General features: G+C 35.7%; 1 protein-coding gene across 1 annotated transcript; it reads left to right on the top strand.

Moving 5' to 3' along the window:
* The first annotated feature begins 114 nt into the window (after positions 1-114).
* Positions 115-16,919, top strand: LOC118736778 (single-stranded DNA-binding protein 3). The gene is made up of 3 exons (XM_036466810.1): positions 115-1,082; positions 1,261-1,386; positions 13,864-16,919. Exon 3 carries the CDS (start codon positions 14,973-14,975, stop codon positions 16,296-16,298), a length of 1,326 nt encoding a protein of 441 aa, XP_036322703.1. The 5' UTR covers positions 115-1,082; positions 1,261-1,386; positions 13,864-14,972; the 3' UTR covers positions 16,299-16,919.
* Positions 16,920-18,418: the final 1,499 nt, after the last annotated feature.

Below are 18,418 nucleotides of genomic sequence, written 5' to 3'. Positions count from 1 at the left end.
TATTAACCATTTATAACCGCTACTCAAATTTTGACGTGCGAGAATTTACAACTCTCATATATCACCAATTTATTAAAATTACAATAATGGTCGGTAATTGGACTCTGGCAACCCTGGAAATGTGTGTCGTCTCGAAAGTGTACACCATCAGCCATTTAATATTGAGAGACGTACTTGTGGCGAAAAACTCGGGGTCGTTTCATTAATATTTGTACGGGAAAAAAGGTGATTTTATATAATAAATTGTAACTGGATAAAAATATAAATCTATTAAAATGATAAAAGCATAAAATGGAAGTGAATGAAAATGAAATTGTATCGCAAAAATACATTTGAAAAAATTGTACGAGAAAAACTTCAAGTGAAGCAAGTAGAAGTGCACGAACATAAAGCAAAAGCAATTGAAGCAGAGAAAGACCAAGTATTGGTTAAAGCAGAAGCAGCAGTGCAGGCAGTGGCTAGAGTGAGAAGGCGGCAATTGCAAGAAATCGAATCGTGTGAAAAACGGAAAACGACAGCACTGGATCCACCAACAACAAGAAAGGCTGCAACAAAATTGACAATAGACCCGGCAGCGACGTTGGAAGTGTTGGCAGAAACGGCGGCAGTGACGACGTCAGTGTGCTCAGTCGGCATACGTGTGTGAAGGGTTTTGCAGAAAAAACTTAAAATCAACTAAAATTATAAGTGAACGAAGTCATGTTGAACGATTTTTACCTGCAAAGCTTTATTAATTTAAATGACTGAAAACAGTAAACTAGATGCAATAATGTGTAATTGACTAACAATTCTATATGCAAATATTGAGAAGCTTGGTAAATGTACATACATCGGTAATTGAAAAAGCGTGTCGAAGAATTGTGAATATCGGAAAATACATAAAATCTAAAATTGTAATTAAAACAGAAGGAAGAAGCAACAAAGTATAGAAAAGAAACGAAATAGCAAATGAGCGAATATTGGTGGAACTGCTCACGCATAGTTTTACCACGTAAAACCGAACGCAAAGCAAATGTGAAATCTGGGTACAGCAGCTAATTTGGTGTGTACTTTTCCAGTGGTGTTGTGCAACGCAGTGCATCGTAAGTGATTACGTTATAACGTAAAAAAGTAAATAACGTATGTGAATAATTTCGTGTTTATATGACGCTCTCTCTTGACCACAGCTTTCGCTCTTTAAACGTTTTATTGTCTTGTTTTTCCTCTTACCTATATGTGCACACATATATGTATGTTTGTATCTGTTTTTTTTTTTTTTAGCTGGGGGATCGCTGAGCCAATTTTGCAGAGTTTTGATATTGAAACACTTTGCCCCAAGCAGCTGGGGAAAAGAAGAGGATCTCTGAAACAAAGTGCATTGATAAAATATTACAAAAAACGAGAAAGGTTTGTAAATATTATCACTTAAGTTCTGTAACACACCTTTCATTTGATATTTTACGTCCAATATGGCACTGATGTTTGATGGTGGCGGTTGTATGTATGTATACAATCTAAGTTCATATGGACGTACAAACATATGTATGTACATACATACATACTTTATGTATACATATATTAAAATAAAGTGCATACAAAACAAATCTTGCCATACATATGTACATGTCCGTAAAGTACATAGAGTACTGTTCAGATAAAAATTACCATTTTATTATAAACCCACATATGTATGTAAGTATATATTTCAAACTACAACATATGTATGAAGAAATCCGCATTAAGACTAGATTGTCAAAAGCATTTTTTTTAAGTATTTTTAGGCCCAGGTTTTAAATTTATTGGGTTGGCTTTCCATTATATCGGTTTTTGAGTGATTTCACAAAACTATCACGAATTTCGTCATGAAACTTGGCGGGGATGTTAAGAGTTGTATAGATTCACTTTATTAGTAGAAGTATTTAACAAATTTTTTGTTAAATTCTTTGTAGTTTCACTAGCATAGTTTCATATAAAAAGAGCACTTAACACTTATATTTTTATAAATATACGATCTTTGCAATGTTCACGTGTATTTTCAGTATATTAAATGTATTTTATTTAATTTTTTAACAATATAAAACGCGTTTAATAATTTCACTACTTTTTAACAAAGTAAACAAGTAAATAAATTAAAATGGCTGTAATGGTGAATAGAAAGGGTGCTACCAGATGTTCGAAAATTAAAGACACTAAAACGAAGGGATTTTCAACAATGTACTTTCGATAAAATTAGGGACTAAATGAGTATAATGTGTTTTTGCAATACGTAAAAAAAAGAGCTCTGCATAAAAATATTGTGGAAGGCTTAACGATCTTGGCGTGATGATGTTAATTTATTTTTTGCGTACGCAAAAAGAAGTTCTGCATAAAAAAATATAGTGTTACCCCTTTACCACAAAAACGTTAAAAAAAAACAATCCATACTTCGAAAAAATAATGAAAGTTTTGGCTGAGATTTCCTTTTCAGAAGCAATGGCTATATCATTCAAAGTTTACGGAATTTTTTTTTTATAAAACTTGGTGGGGATATTAATGGAGGTCTTCTTTTACTCAGTTTATCACTTTCACAATGTTGTTGCTAATAGTGTTTAAGTAATTTGTTGTTAAAATATCCCGACTACTATCACTAAATTTCAATTTAAACCGTCAATTTTCACTTAAATTTATTGTAATACTAGTCGGTCTCGTATGCGCGAGGGTTCGCCACGCGTTGAAAGTGTAGATATTAAATAAGGTGTGATAGACAACTAAACAGGTTGGAATCCTAAAAAAAAATTATATATAATTGCGCATCTGGAGACCAAGCCGTTTCATTTGACACCTCATTTCTTGTAATCTAACCAAAAGCCTACATTTTTGTACACAGGTTGCAACTCCCTTCGAAAAATAAAAACTTACTGCAAATCTGAAGGCTCTGGTTTTTCATTTGATACCTAAAATCTAAACACATTAACAAAAAACTTATTTCACATGCAGAGGCCATATCCTTTCACTTGATACCTTAGTTTTGAGTTCAACAAACGGTGAAGATCTTATAATTTTTAAAAAGTGGCAAAGCAATACATTATTGAACATCTAAACGCCGAGCCCTTTTATTTGACACCTCATTTCTTGTTATCCAACGAACAGTGCGGATCTTATAATATTTTAGACAGGTGACAACCCTATACAAATTTAAAATACTAAAGATAATATTCCTCATTATTATACTTAAAAAAACTCGTCTAAATCCGTTCAGTAGTTTTAGAGAATCTCGATTTTCTATTAAACTATGTATAGAAGATAGACATTTTTAAATAGGTGGCAACCCTACTAAAAAAGTTTTAGTTTTTGCACATGCGAAGGCCATGCCCTTTCATTTGATATATTTAAAAAAACTCGTCTAAATCCGTTCAGTAGTTTTAGAGAATCTCGATTTTCTATTAAACTATGTATAGAAGATAGACATTTTTAAATAGGTGGCAACCCTACTCAAAAAGTTTTAGTTTTTGCATATGCGAAGGCCATGCCCTTTCATTTGATATCTCGTATTGTAACCCAACGAACCGTGAAAATGTTTTTACTTTTTATTAGGTGGCAGCCCTACTCAAAAAAATAATACACTATTGCATATCTAGAAGCCAAGTCTACATTTGACTACGACGGTGCTGAACTGATGCCTACGCTTATAATGATTGTATATAGTAATTTTATCAACAGGTGGCAACCGTATTCAAAAATTAAAATATTTGTGCTCTTCTAGAGGCCCAGCCCTTTCTTTTGACACTTTATGTTTTGTAATCCAACGAACGATGCGGTTCCTATAGTTTTTTAGACGGGTGGCAACCCTATTAAACTTCTAAGTAAACAAGTAATTTTTAGCAAAAAAAACCGACTTCAATTCTCATATAAAAAAATATATATGTATATATCTCATGATCCACTGATCGGATCTTAACCGGATTAGTATGGGACCACCTCTGAGACACTACCTTTCCGATGCAAAAGTAATTATCGAAATCGGTTGAATCGTGGTCCAAAGTTATGCGGAAACAAACATAAAAAAAAAAATATTTCGACGAACTGATAACCTCCTCCTTTTTTTGGAAGTCGGTTAAAAAGGTCACTCTCCTGTCGATACAAAGTATATTAGAGAAAATCTCGTCAAATTCCGTTCAGTATTTTTTGAGATTACCGCGTACACAGATTCTCGACTGAACACCCTACCTCAGAATTCGGGTCGAAAACGCCCTGTCTCACTTCAAATTGTAATGAAAATGTGATGAGATAGAAACGTTTTTGAATCGGCAGCTAAGATAGGGCGTTTTTGAAATGAACTCTGAAATAGGGCGTTCTTCAGCAAAATTCTAAAGTAGGGCGTTCTTGAAAAAATCCCGCGAATTTTTTTTATTAAAAATTTTCGCCTGCACCGCTTTTTAAAAAGAAATCAATACTTCAATAAATAATGAAAATGGATCTTTGTTTTACGATTTAACTTGTAGCTTGCTGATTCGCAACTGCCTATTCGTGCGCTGTAGCAGCGGCCTTATATACCTGCGTTCGCACTCATGGCAACTCTAGAACGCTCTGCCCTCTATCGCACATTTTCTCATTGATTAAAAGGTCTAAAATTTTTGGCAAAAACCTTTTGCTTGGGTTTTACATATGTAACATGGAAACTATCCATATCCACTTCAAAGGCTTGCAATACCGAAATACCCTCAAAAGTTAGGAAATTCCATGTCGGACAACATTGCAGCCAAGAATGATATAATAGTTGTGTTTAATGAGTGTAGAGCAGGTCAAGTTAGAGCAGAATCGAGCAACTGTCAACAAAAAAAAAACAATAGAGCAAGTTAGAGCAGCTCAGATCAGAAATCTGATGAAACACTTTTCAAGCAGAAGTTCTCGAAACAGTTGCTTGCTCTTAAGTTACTCCATCGAAGAAGCTGGTGCAGAAAATCGTGCGCTAAGTTGCTCTAGTTCCTCTTAGCGCAGGCTCATGATTCAATAATACAAGGTTCGATAAACTAACAGGATTCTCTCTCGCACCGCTCCCTTAGCTGTGGCACCCACCGTGTTGCTTCTTTGCAAATTTACTTGGGAAAAGCGTAGCTTTGCTGTGAAATAGAAGTATAAGCTTTTGTGCAATATGTTTATTTGTATATGCATATGAAGCACATTTAACTGATGAAAACATAAATTGTTTTTAAATTGGATGTTTACATAAATCTCATAGTAGTTTTATTTTGATTTTGAGTCCTTTTGCAGTTTTTGTACAGCTAAATAGCACATAAATTACGTAATTCACGTAGATGTACTAATATTTCGTTCAACATTTTGTTTAACAAGTAACTTTTAGCAAAAAAAAAACCGACTGCTGTAGGTTACACTAGGTTAAGATATATCACAAAATTGTGTTTCAAGAGGATTTTTCTTGCTCTAACTTAATCTAGTTTTTGTTTCATGAGCTTGCGCTAAGTGGAACTAGAGCAACTTAGAGCTCATAAGATTTGTGAACTGTGTTGCTCTAACTCAGTGTGTCCAGATTGTTTAAAAAAAGGCGCAATTTCTGAAAAAAATCGCCAATTTTTTTTTAATAAAAGTCATATAGTTTTTAAAACCAAAAATGAATATAATACCTTCAGAGGATAATAATAAATAACATAAATCACTTTTATAATAGAGATGTACAAACATTTTTTTTTTTAAATACGCATACTTTTAAAAAATATTTGTTTGAACACATTTTGCAATAGTACTGCGCAATTATTAAACTTATTATAACTCTTATTAATTGATTAATCGCACACTCCGCTTTTAAGCCAATGGCGATTTCCTAAATATTTACGAGCAAATATCCAAAAAAAATCGCCAAATTGGCGCGAAATCGCCAAATATGGACACTCTGCACTAACTTTCTCTATTGTTTTTTTGACATCTGCTCGATTATGCTCTAACTTGAGCTGCTCTGAACTATTTTCGGTCTCATTAAACACAACTATTATTTTATTTTATTTATTTATTTATTTGTTACAGTCTTGCGACTTAAAAGTACAGATAGGTAGGACAGGCTCATGAAACAAAAACTAGAGTAAGTTAGAGCAAGAAAAATCCCCATGATTCTGTCAAGTTCACTGAGAGCGGAATAGCGATACTTTTGTTCTCTATATCTTGCATTGCAGCTAGGTACAGCCCGCTTCACTTGAATAGGTACACACGTGTTCCTCAGATCTGAACTTACATCTAAATTTCTGGGCATCGGAGAAGTTTCTTTTTGATCTCATGTTAAAGAATGATCAATTGCAAAGAAAAGCGGAGAAAATGTAGACAACACCTCTTTTACTTTGGATTTTATTCCACGTTTTATCAAACTACACGAAATTTATGTTTATTGTTTGGATTCACTTGAATAGGCACAGTGAATTTAACACAAGGAAAGGACTATATTGAACCAACAAAAGCATACTTTTAGTATGTGATACTTATCCTTAATTCCAAAGTATGGAAAAACCATTATCCGGTGGACAATTCAAGAGGTGCTTTGAAAAATCAAGGACACCGCGCTGCTTACCAATGTAATCGACGGAAAGAATAACGGCCAATCATCACTTGGATTGTCTGACACGCAAACTTTGCAAAAAATCCAATTCCAAATATTTTCCATTAAGTTTGGGTCCTGTAAATAGCACGAACGCTGGAAAAATTATGACTTAGCTTCGTTATCCTCGTTTTTACCGCTCCTTTAGTGCGGATCGGTGCGTAGTTTTGCTGGCATATTCAAGAAAAAATGCGAAAATATGCGACAAATGTTAAAAAAGAAATTCCTTAATACTTGTTCTGCATGAAGTGTTCGTAATTGTGGAAGCTTAAAATATTGTCTCAATTGTTGTGGACTGTGAAATCGCAGTTGAGACCGCCTACTATCTTCTTGATCATGGAGGGGTAAAACACAACGTTCGTCTTTTAAAAAATCGTGACAGTTATTAAATCCGTTGTAGCCATTTTCTAGTAGTTGTACTTTCAGGCATGCGAGTTTTACAAAATTCCAGTCATGATTCTTAACCTTTTTTGTGGTAAAATTGATGTCCTTTTTTGACATTTTCTGAACACAAGTGTATAGAGTAATCCGTAGTTTCATTGTGGTGTCATCAAGGAAGGTGTCAACGTTTTTATTTCATTTTTGTCCACTATGTCGACAACAAGATGCTGGCCTCGTAAAGAACTTTTGGCATTTCCGTCTAGCTTTTGTGTTATGGCTCCATTTCATGCTTTTTTCATGCCATGGTGACAGCCGGCTTCAACTGTCAAAAACAGTTTTATTTCCAAAGTATCGCCTGCAAAATCCTGGATCTGTGAAGCCCTCCATTTAGGCTTCGCGCATTCTTGCTCTGTTATAGGTCTAATAATCTTTTAAATTCTTAAAAATGTTTTAAATGCAACTTTAATAAACTTGCTGTACACATAAGGAGGCTACAAGTCCTTGTACCTATTCAAGTGAATCAAAATAATAAGCATAATTTTCGTGTAGTTTGATAAAAAGTGGAATAAAATCAAGGTGATTACTTCATTTTCACCACTTTTCTTCAAAATTAATCATTGTTCAAAACGAAAACAAAAAGCTACCTCTGATGCCCACAAGGGCAGATATATGTAAACATGGATATCGAGGAAAATATGTGTACCTGTTCAAGTGAATCAAGTATAATGTACAAAGTTCGAGAAGACTTGCTCGCTTTAAAACTAAATACTGCACTACTTTTTTTTATATTACTGTATGCTTTTCTTTAAAAAGAGTAGTTAACCCTTAATTAGGCGCATAAAGAAAATCACACAATTAGTCGCATGTGGTCCGGAGTGACCCCAATAAAAGTGTTGAACAAAGAGTTTTAGAAAAAAAAACGAAGTGTGTATTATCAAAAATATTAAAGTAAAACATAATTTCCACTTCAAACAAAAAAAAAATTTACCTCCGCCAAAAAATGTTACGTAAGTGGTCGCATGTGGTCAGGACTTAAGAGAGTAGCGACACATGTGTACGCGCCGATGTTCTGGTCGTTACTAATTTACGTACCCCGCGGGGAGCTAGGAACCTAGAAAGAGCGCGAGCGCGCTCCAAGCACTCCCCAAGACATTTTTTATACCGGGGCGCACTTGTGCACAAGGGTTTTATAACTTTGTTCACATAACGGTTGTTTGTAACAGGCAAAACGAATCGAGCTAGATATAGACAAATGTATACATAAATGATTAGAATGAAAAGAGAAATCGATTAAGCGGTGACTGTCTGTCCGTCCGTCCGTCTGTGCACACGATAACTCAAGCAAAAATTGAGATATCTTAACGAAATTTGGTACGTGCACTTCTTTCGGGCGTAGGACGGATGGTATTGAAAATGGGCAAAATCGGACAATAACCACGCCTACCTTCCATATAACGGTAATTTTCCGAAATGCGAATACTGCGATATTTTAGTAACTACTGAAGATTATTTACTCAAAATTGATATTTGCAGTAGTTTTAAACGAAAAATAAGAATATTATAAATTTTTGGAAACTGGGCGTAGCTACGCCCACTTATGGTTACATGTGCATATCTTAGTAACTTAGTTGTTAGCCTTGGTACAGCATACCAAATGGCCGGAAATTTTTAAAATCGGACAATAACCACGCCCACATCCCATATAACGGTAATTTGGAGAAATATGAAATCGTCTATAAATCAGTAAATATTAAAGTTAATTTATTTAAAATTGATGCTTGCAAAAATTCTTTACCAAGAAATGCGTTTATGATAAAATTTTGGAAAATGGGCGTGGCATTTATGATCACATATATGTATCTCGGTAACCGTTCTACCAATTTGTACCAAACTCGGTGCTTCCACATAAAAGCAAAACGTTGAAAATTATTGAAATCGGACTAAAAATGAGGCCACTTTTCTTCATATAACGGTGAATTTCAGAAATGCTTCAATCTTCAATATTTCGAAATTTAAAACGCTAATTTACTCAAAATTTATACAACCCGGCTCACCATGTAGCGGTAGCTTTCGGAAAGACGAAAATCATATTTTTAATACTTTCGCCGGGTATTTAATGTTCGGCTCCGCTCGAATTTAGACTTTCTTACTTGTTTCTTTTTTCCTCATTACACTGTGCGACAATTTTATGACAATTCAAACCAGCCCGGATTTTGCTAATATTTTTTGAAAGTATAGATATCCAGTAATAAAACATTCGATGGATTTGCAAAAGTTAGCTCGTATTTTTATTTTATAGCCTACTAAAATTTTCATGTCCCAGCCTAAGTAGTTTAGTGGAAAAATGGTTGTAATAAATGTTTGAGCGAAATTAAAGATTCAGACGTTTATAGTAAAATTTCATGGGAAATATTTTCGTAGAACATTTTAATCCATTATCTCCCGCCTGAAAGGATCGTTTTGATCCTTATTCTGAATAAAAAGTATGAAATTTTGATGAACATTTTTTTAAGTTTGATTACTTTTTTTTATTAATTTTGTACAAAATTTGTTATTGTTAAAAAACTAAATTACGAATAGTTCTGTGAGTGATTGTATGTATTTTCGAATCTAATTTTTGAGTTGCGCCTCTTTGGAAGATTGGGCAAACACTGCACACCTATTTTAGTGTGCATTATAAGCAACTAGATCCAGATGCATAGCATAACTTTTGTCACTAGTTTCAAATTCGTTAGGGAGCACATTCGAATTGACTGGACCTACGACTGCAATTGTAGTGCGCAACGAAGCGCATCTGTGAAAATAAAACGAAAATCGATTACTCGTCAAGTGCAAAACGACTCATCATGTCTCTGATTCGCGCAAACTTCAATAAGGAAACGGCAGCAGCCTCTGCCGTTGTGGGCCGCGTTAACATTAACGTAAGCGCATGTCCTCAGAATCTTCGCCGCCTCCCACTCGTCCAAATGCCTTTTGAGCCTGATGTGCATGGTGTGCAGTGTTGCCAGAAAAAATTTCGTTTGGAGCTAAATGGGTCGAAAAAAGAGCTAAATAATACTAATAGTAGCTAAAATGAAGAGCATTTTTTTTTAGGTTGAGCATTTATTGACGGAAAGTTGTTTTTACATTTTCCACAATTTTAATATACCTAAAAAGCGAATTTTATATAATTAAGTGCTGAAAACAACTTTTAAAACCAAAATAAGGTGCATATATTTTGAATTCATTGCTATGGCACTTTCAACACTAAAATGTATGCACTTACTTATACATATAAACTAGACAATGAACTAAAAATACTTTACAAACTGTAAAAATCTGCAATTTCAGATATTTGAATTTACCAAAAGAACACAGGTTACGAATAATTTTTTTTTTGCAAAATTTTTCCGAAAATTATATTTCTTTCTCTCCTTAAGGTAAAATTAGTACGATAAAATACAAAATCCGTGCGTCCAGAAAAATGATTTGTTTCTAATTTTTATCCTAGAACCAAGAGTTTATGGTGAAGTCTGTATTTTCCCGTGAATACAAATGTATGTTTTTCGACTGCATTTCGAAATTTGTAATTTTGTCAACGCTTAAGTTTTGGCTTTTCTTTTCTACCGTGGCCGCCTGGGAGAGAATACGCCGGCTGAGCATATCGGACCTTGAATTACTGCCAGGTATATGTAGCTTGTGTGCTCCCGCGCACGTGGCAAAAACTAATCGACTTTCTTGCCCATTTTCCATTTGCTTACGCGCCATTTTCATTAGGAATGAGTGATGAGCGATATTTCACTACCGGTGATTTTATCACTGTGATTTAAAAATCGCTTATAGTGACTGCTACTGACATGAATGAAAATCACATCTGGCAATAGCTAGTAAACAGAAGTTGCGAATTGTGATTTTTCTCTATCATGGTAGAAATGGTGATTTTAAAAATTTTAATCATTCATTGTGAATATGCTCGTATGTATCATATCGTCGTTTAAAGTACAAAATCGCGTATCGTCATTCTGCAAAACCGCGTAACTGACATTTGCTGCCAAAAATTGGATTTGCTCACACAAGCTCTTGGCACAATCCTTATCTATTCATCCTGAAATATACTAGCCAGAAATGCGATTACTTTTATAAAAAAGAGAACCATTTTGATATATGTGTGTTTTTACTCTCCAGCAAAATAATTTAGGTAACTTCACATACGCGGTTTTGCACTTTAAACGACGATATGTATATTCCGTTTTTTTCATTACCGTTCCATAGTTGTTTTAAATCGACATTTTCAAGTACGTAGTTTGATTTGCTTGATCACGTTATTTGCGTTTCAGTTTTTTACTTCAAAAATTTTATCAACGAGTAAATAAAGCTGGAAGTATTAATAAAAGACACAAAGTGAAATATGGCAATGTTTGAGTGAATAAATGAAGCTTTTACCTCTTTTCCCTACATGTACCAACACTGATTTGCCATCATTTATTAGAACTATTACCCATTTCTGTGTTATTAAAAGAACTAGCGATCGCAATAGCCATAAAAAGTCACTGTGATTTAAAAATCGCAATCACTCTCTTCACTGATCCTGAAAAATCGTTCTTTCGCCCATCTTTATTAGAAATGGAACTTTTCTAAGTATTAATCGAAATAAAATAACATAAAGGTATTGCAAATAGCCTGAGATCACAGAAGCCAAATAAATTTTAGTCAACACTTGTACAATGAAATTACAGATTTTTAATTTTAATACATTACCAGATACAACTAAAACTTTCTGGAGCTAAAAAAAAAGTGCTAGATAATTTTGAAAAGAGCTGGAAGCTAGATCCCAAATTTTGGAGCTAAATAGAAAAATAAAGAGCTAAATCTAGCTCCAAAAGTATAAAAATGGCAACACTGGTGGTATGGCTGATAATGTGTTTGTCGATTGCTCTGGACGTACGAAGTTAGCGTAAACGCACCTTGCGTTGTCCCTTTTTCGTCCCTGTCACGTACCCATGTCATGCGCTCTTTTATGTACATATGTATGTATGCATGTATGTATATGTATACATAAATTTGTGATACATACATATTCATATACAGTATCGGCCAATACAATAACACCCCGTTTTCAAAGTGATATTGTTTGCCACTCATGTTTATTTATTTATTTTTAAGAATTTTCAATTCAAATACTGTTCACTCTCTAACAAAACCCATTAAAAATTCAACAAATTTTCACCGAAATTTCAAACTTCTTTCTGAGAAGTGTTCGAATGTTTTTGAGTACACAGTTTTACAGCCAATTCAATTTTAGTCTAATAATGTGCAAGTTTTAAGTGGCTAAAAATTACATTTGATTTTTTAGAATTTTTTTGTCGTAGTATTTGCTTTCATATAACGAATAAACATAATATGGACGCAAATCTCGTAAATAAACCGATTTTCCATACAAACTTAAGTAAGTTTATGAGATTTACATGATTACAAAGCACTAACGTATTTAGATGAATTGCGCTAAACTATTTTTATAGGGAAGAAACCCGCAAGACCTGCGGCTGAAAAAATTCTGAAAAATCAATGGTAATTTTTAGGCTCTTGAAACTTGTCCTTTACATAGTATTCGACTAAAATTAAATGGGCTATAAAACTGTGTACTCACAAAAATTTGAATACTTCTGAGAAAAATGTTTGAAATTTGAGTAAGCATTTGTTGCATTTTTTGTATGTAGTTTTCTACAAAGTTTTAAACTTGGGCTTCTATGGTTTTTTTTTTTTTTTGAGAGTGAACTGTATTTTAATTGAAAATTCTTAAAAATAAATATTTAAACATAAGTGGCAAACAATATCACTTTGAAATGGGGATGCTATTGTTATGACCGATACTGTATCTACATACATATGTATACATTTCTATAAATATGCATCTATGTGAATACATGTGTTCACGGTAATATACTCTAGACTAGGGATGTTTCGAATGTCATATTTTTCGCATTCGCAAATGAGGATGTTAGGAATAACAAAAAAAAAAGCTATAATCAACTTAATTCATCGTTTTTTTTTACTTAAATATTTTGTGAATTATTAGAACATTAAACGAGTGCTTAACCTATACAGTGTTTTAATCTAGTAGTCAAAGTTCAAAAGGGGGATATTATGTTTCAAAGTAATGTTGCTGCCTTTTCTCACATGATGCGATTTCTTAGAGGCTCGTATATAATGCCGGCTGCACTGAACAATTGCTCACTTGGAACAGATCTGTTAATTTGTCGTATTTTAGTTTAGTTTTCCACTAATCGAGAGGATTTTCACCGAGATGAGCTCGTTTTCCTTTAAGATAAACCTTCAATTGAGCTTTAATTTCACATGTCTTAATGTCTCAAGATTCCTCATCCGAGCCTTCGCTTTCGATGGAGGAATCTAAAATTATTTCTAGGTTGCTTATAAGACTTTTAGCAGTACTTGTTGCCAATATACTACTTAACCGTTTAGTGCCCGAAGCTAAAAGCCGCTTATTGTCCGCACCCGGGTTAGAGAGACTTAGCGCCATTTCAACAATTAGGGTGGACCCATGTACACATTTGCATTCGCAAAACATTCCTATCATTTGTTGCGAATGCGAATGTATAAAATGATGCGAATCATTCGCATATCGAATGGGAATGCAGATATTCGCAACATTCCTGCTCTAGGCATACGGACATACGTAGATGCAAGTATATATGCATGTATATACATACTACATATATATATATATATATGTAAATATGTGGTTTGAAATTCTGCCAGTACGGCTCTGTAGCGTAGGCACCGTCATCACACAACCATCACCACCATCAACGTCACCGTCATCGCACGCTGCACACTTTGTCAATTCCTTCATTATACTGTTTTCTCAGTTTAATTTTATTTTTATTCGTCTCTTCTATGTTTTCTTTTTTGGTTATGTGTTTCAGGTTGTGGCTGTGTTATTGGTATTTTTATGCGAAGGGTGTGAAGAGCAGAAGCAGCACAACACAACACACCGAAAGCACAACCACGGCAACGAGTACGGCGCACTAACAACAAAACGTACATTCATCTTGCTCGAGTGTATCGGCGACTGCGACGGCAACGTCTGCTACTGCTGAGATTGAGACGGACACGAGTGCGACCACGAGCGCAACAACGATTATTTAGTGAAGTGGTTGTGAAAAGCAGAGGTAGCAGCAGAAGTAGCAACAAGAGCATAAAAATAAAAAAAAAATAGTAAAAAAAAACGGTAAAAAGAAGAAGCAAGCAAGGCAAACATGAACTAAATTTTGCACGAAAGACGAGAAACCAGCAGTTTTTATTGTAAAAAGTTCGTGTTAGAGTGGAGCTGTAGCAAAATTGATACCAGTAAAAAAATTATTTTCACATAAACTAGGGCCAAGCTCTGATGTTGGGAGCATTGTAAGGTGGTAAAAAGTGGCACTGACGATACCAGTAATATTAGCAGCAGCGCAGTGGCAGAACAACGGGCAGAGGTACCGTGAAAGAAGAAGCAATTGAGACTTTAGACAAATAATACTACGAATAGCAGGGGGACGTCCAAAACGCACAAATTGCCCACAGAAACAACTTGATATAACAGAAAGTAAATGAAATATGTTGAAAGTCAAAGAAGAAAAGAGGAGAATGGCTGCGTGAGCTTCGCAGTGGCGGTAAGCGCCAATTAAATTTTGTGTGGTGGCCTCAAAACAAAAAGAACTAGAAAAAGTATATTTTATGAAGAAAAAGCTAATATCTGCAGAAAAGTGTTTCGGACATTAAATGCGAAGTATTTGAATAAAATACAAATTAAGATTTCAATAAAAGCTTAGAAAACCAATTGCAGACAGGTAAATACACGATTAGCTGGTAGTATCCAATAACAGTCGTGCTCGTAACTTTAATAGTATATTCTACTACCAGAATAGAACTTGCTCGGATCTTCAGAACATACGGTGTAAACTGAATTGAATCAAGTAACTCAGCCAAACAATAAAAATCGATCGAAAGTCGGACATCAACGCATAGAACTTGCGATACATCACAACAGAGAATGTATGGAAAAGCTAAAACATCATCAGTGCCGTCAGATGCACAGGCACGTGAAAAACTGGCGCTATATGTTTACGAATACCTGTTACATGTTGGTGCCCAGAAAGCAGCGCAAACTTTTCTATCTGAAATTCGATGGGAAAAGAACATTACGTTAGGCGAGCCTCCCGGATTCCTACATACATGGTGGTGTGTATTTTGGGATCTATACTGTGCCGCTCCAGAGCGCCGTGATCAATGTGATCACTCATCAGAGGCAAAGGCCTTCCATGACTACGGCTTTGTTAGTTCCGGCTACGGAGTAAACGGCATTGGGCCTGGTGGACCACATAGTGCTGGCGGCCCGGCCCCCAGCCCATTGGGTCAAATGCCACCAGGTGGCGAAGGTCCCATGGGACCCGGAGGACCAATGGGTCCTAATTTCTTTCCGAATTCCACAATGCGCCCATCACCACCGACGCATGCGTCAAGTCCACAGCCACCACCATCTCAAATGATGCCTGGCCAACCACCATTTATGGGTGGTCCTCGATATCCTGGCGGCCCACGTCCTGGCGTGCGCATGCAAGGAATGGGAAATGAGTTTAACGGGCCACCTGGTCAACCAATGATGCCGAATAGTATGGATCCAACGCGACCAGGCGGAATGGGTCCCATGAATCCGCGAATGAATCCCCCTCGTGGTCCTGGTGGTATGGGTCCAATGGGATATGGAGGTCCAGGAGGCATGCGAGGCCCAGCACCTGGCCCAGGTGGTATGCCACCAGGCATGGGAATGGGCGCAGGCGGAAGGCCACCCCAGTGGCAACCTAACGCCACAGCTCCTATGAACGCGTATTCATCCTCTTCACCTGGTAACTATGGACCCGGACCTGGTTCCAATGGGCCCCCTGGTCCCGGAACGCCGATCATGCCATCACCCCAGGATAATACACAAGCAGGTCCTGGTGGTCCTGGCGATAATATGTATTCGATAATGAAACCCGAATTCCCAATGGGCGGAGGACCTGACGGCGGGGGAGGTGGTCCAGGCGGCATGGGTCCTATGGGTGGTGGTCCTAACACAATGGGTCCTGTACTTAACGGCGGCGGTGGGGATGGCACCGGTTTAGATGGTATGAAAAATTCACCGGCAAATGGCGGTCCTGGTACGCCGCGTGAAGATTCCGGTAGCGGAATGGGCGATTATAACCTGGGTGGATTTGGTGGTCCAGGTGAAAACGATCAAAACGAATCAGCGGCTATACTAAAGATAAAGGAAAGCATGCACGAAGAGGCGAAACGGTTTGAAAAAGATTCTGAACACCCGGATTATTTTATGCAATAACAACATAGCAGCAACAACCCGGCCCCTACGCACACAACAGCGGCAGCAGTAACTGCTGCAGCGGCGGTTGCAGCAGCAGCTGCGGCTCTCGGCGCCAACATGTTGAGCGGAACAGCCGCAGCCGTTGCCCACAATCTTAGCACCAACAACAACGGCGGAACCAGCGGTAACAACAATCTCATCAACCATGCAAGCAACAGTAGTCCCTCAGCAGTGACGCCGCATTTTCCTAAGGATCTTAATTTTTAATTTAAAGTTCTTTTTTTTAAGGACTAATGAACCGAATCAAATGTTTACTAAAAGAAATAAAAATGTGCTGAAAAGCAACCCACTGGACATGAAGCAATGGCAGCAAATAGGAAATTGTTATAAAAAATATCAAAGTAAAACTAAAGATCAGACGTACACGTACATATATGTAAAATTATGGCATTAACATTACCAAGTAATAGAAAAAGTCTAAAAGGATGTAAAAGTTGTTCGGGTCGTATATGGGAATGCACTGTACAGCTGACAATGGGCGGATAACGTAGAAGAATTCCAAAACTCAATACAGCTACCCTAAATTACCTCTCGAGTAACTCTTACATTGAAAAATTTGCAGAGAGTATTAAAATTGTACAAAGGAAAAGCGCAATTAAACAAAAAATAATAATAATAGACAATGGATGACCGATTTTTTTAAATAAATGCACTCAAATTAAAAGAAGTCCCTAGTTCGAATACGAAAAGTTTAAGAGTCAGGAAACGGATTCTTTTTTATGTGTGGAAGTATACGCATGTCTTATATTTCGACAAGCTAAGCATAAAGCAAGTTTAAAAGGTGGGATATATATTAAAAATGCGTAAAGGCACATTTATGTAAAAAAAAAGTAAACATATATACCACTAATTGTAAATCTTAAAATAGGATGAAAATTATAACTGCATAAATATATTGTACTTATCAAAGCGAACTTAAACTGTAAAATATTAAAAATAAACGACTACACATACAAACATACTTATATTATTACTACATTAAAGTGGAGAAAAACATCGTATAGATATAAATTTATACCTATTTAGAATACGGTTAGCACCATAGGAGTAAATATGTATATTAGTCTGTTCCAGTACTCCAGGGTTTAGTCACACTTAGCCTGGAAGATATTTCTAAAGATATTATAAATGTGTGTACTTCTGTCTAAAGCCTGGAGTCCTGGAACAGGCTAAGTGTATCTGTACTCTAATTCCACATTAGCGTGAAATTACAAGTATGTATAATATGAAAGGCCGCGAAGAGCAGTATTGCAGCTGGAAGTGCTGCGATTCGGTACAATTGCAACTCTAAATATAATAAGGGTACTCATTTAAAAGCGCAAAACTCTCGCAAACTGGGCAATTGTAAACCCACGCAAATGAAATGTCAAAATGTATTGAAAGCCGTTTCTACAAAAAGGGCCATTTTGTCGCGCAAATTTGCGCAGTGTGATGTGCAACCCTCGAGCAACTACATTATATACTTTCTTTTTTATTTATGCTCAACGCTCTTTCGTAAGACTTAAATATTTACTAAATGTGAGTTTAAATTGTTAAACTTTTAAATTACGTATTGTCAAATAATTAAATGTCAGAAATTGCACAAAATATTAAATTGTCCTCATGAAACACACTGCGCAAATTCGCCCAATTGCCCAAATATAAAACGTACGAGTATAGGTGAAGACCCTTAATAAATTCATAATAGGTTAAAAAGTATGATAAATCATGTACAGTCAGTCAATAAAGTTTAGGTACAGCGAATTTTTTACAATACGGGCAACTATTTTTTAAATATTTTATTTTTCGCTAATTTTTTATAAAAATATGGCTAATTCTACAACAAAAACCTCAAAAATCAAAGTTTCAAACTTTGTGCGAAATTAAAGAAAATTCTGCAAAATTTCATTCAAATATTGCACTTTTTATTTACGCTCTCTAGAAAAAAGTTGAATATGCAGTTTTATAGCCCATTCAATTTTAGTATAAGAAAGTGCAAGCATGAGGAAGCTACGACTTATTTTATATGGAGAAAATGGGCGACACCTTTCACAAAAAAAAGTGCTAAAAATCAACGGTAAGTTACCTCAAACTTGCAC

The sequence above is a fragment of the Rhagoletis pomonella genome, unplaced genomic scaffold, assembly GCF_013731165.1.
Source record: "Rhagoletis pomonella isolate Grant_MI unplaced genomic scaffold, Rhpom_1.0 Rhpom_scaffold_00001, whole genome shotgun sequence".
Taxonomy (NCBI): domain Eukaryota; kingdom Metazoa; phylum Arthropoda; class Insecta; order Diptera; family Tephritidae; genus Rhagoletis; species Rhagoletis pomonella.
Note: the sequence above shows the minus strand (reverse complement) of the source record. Positions and strands in the feature narration are given on the sequence as shown.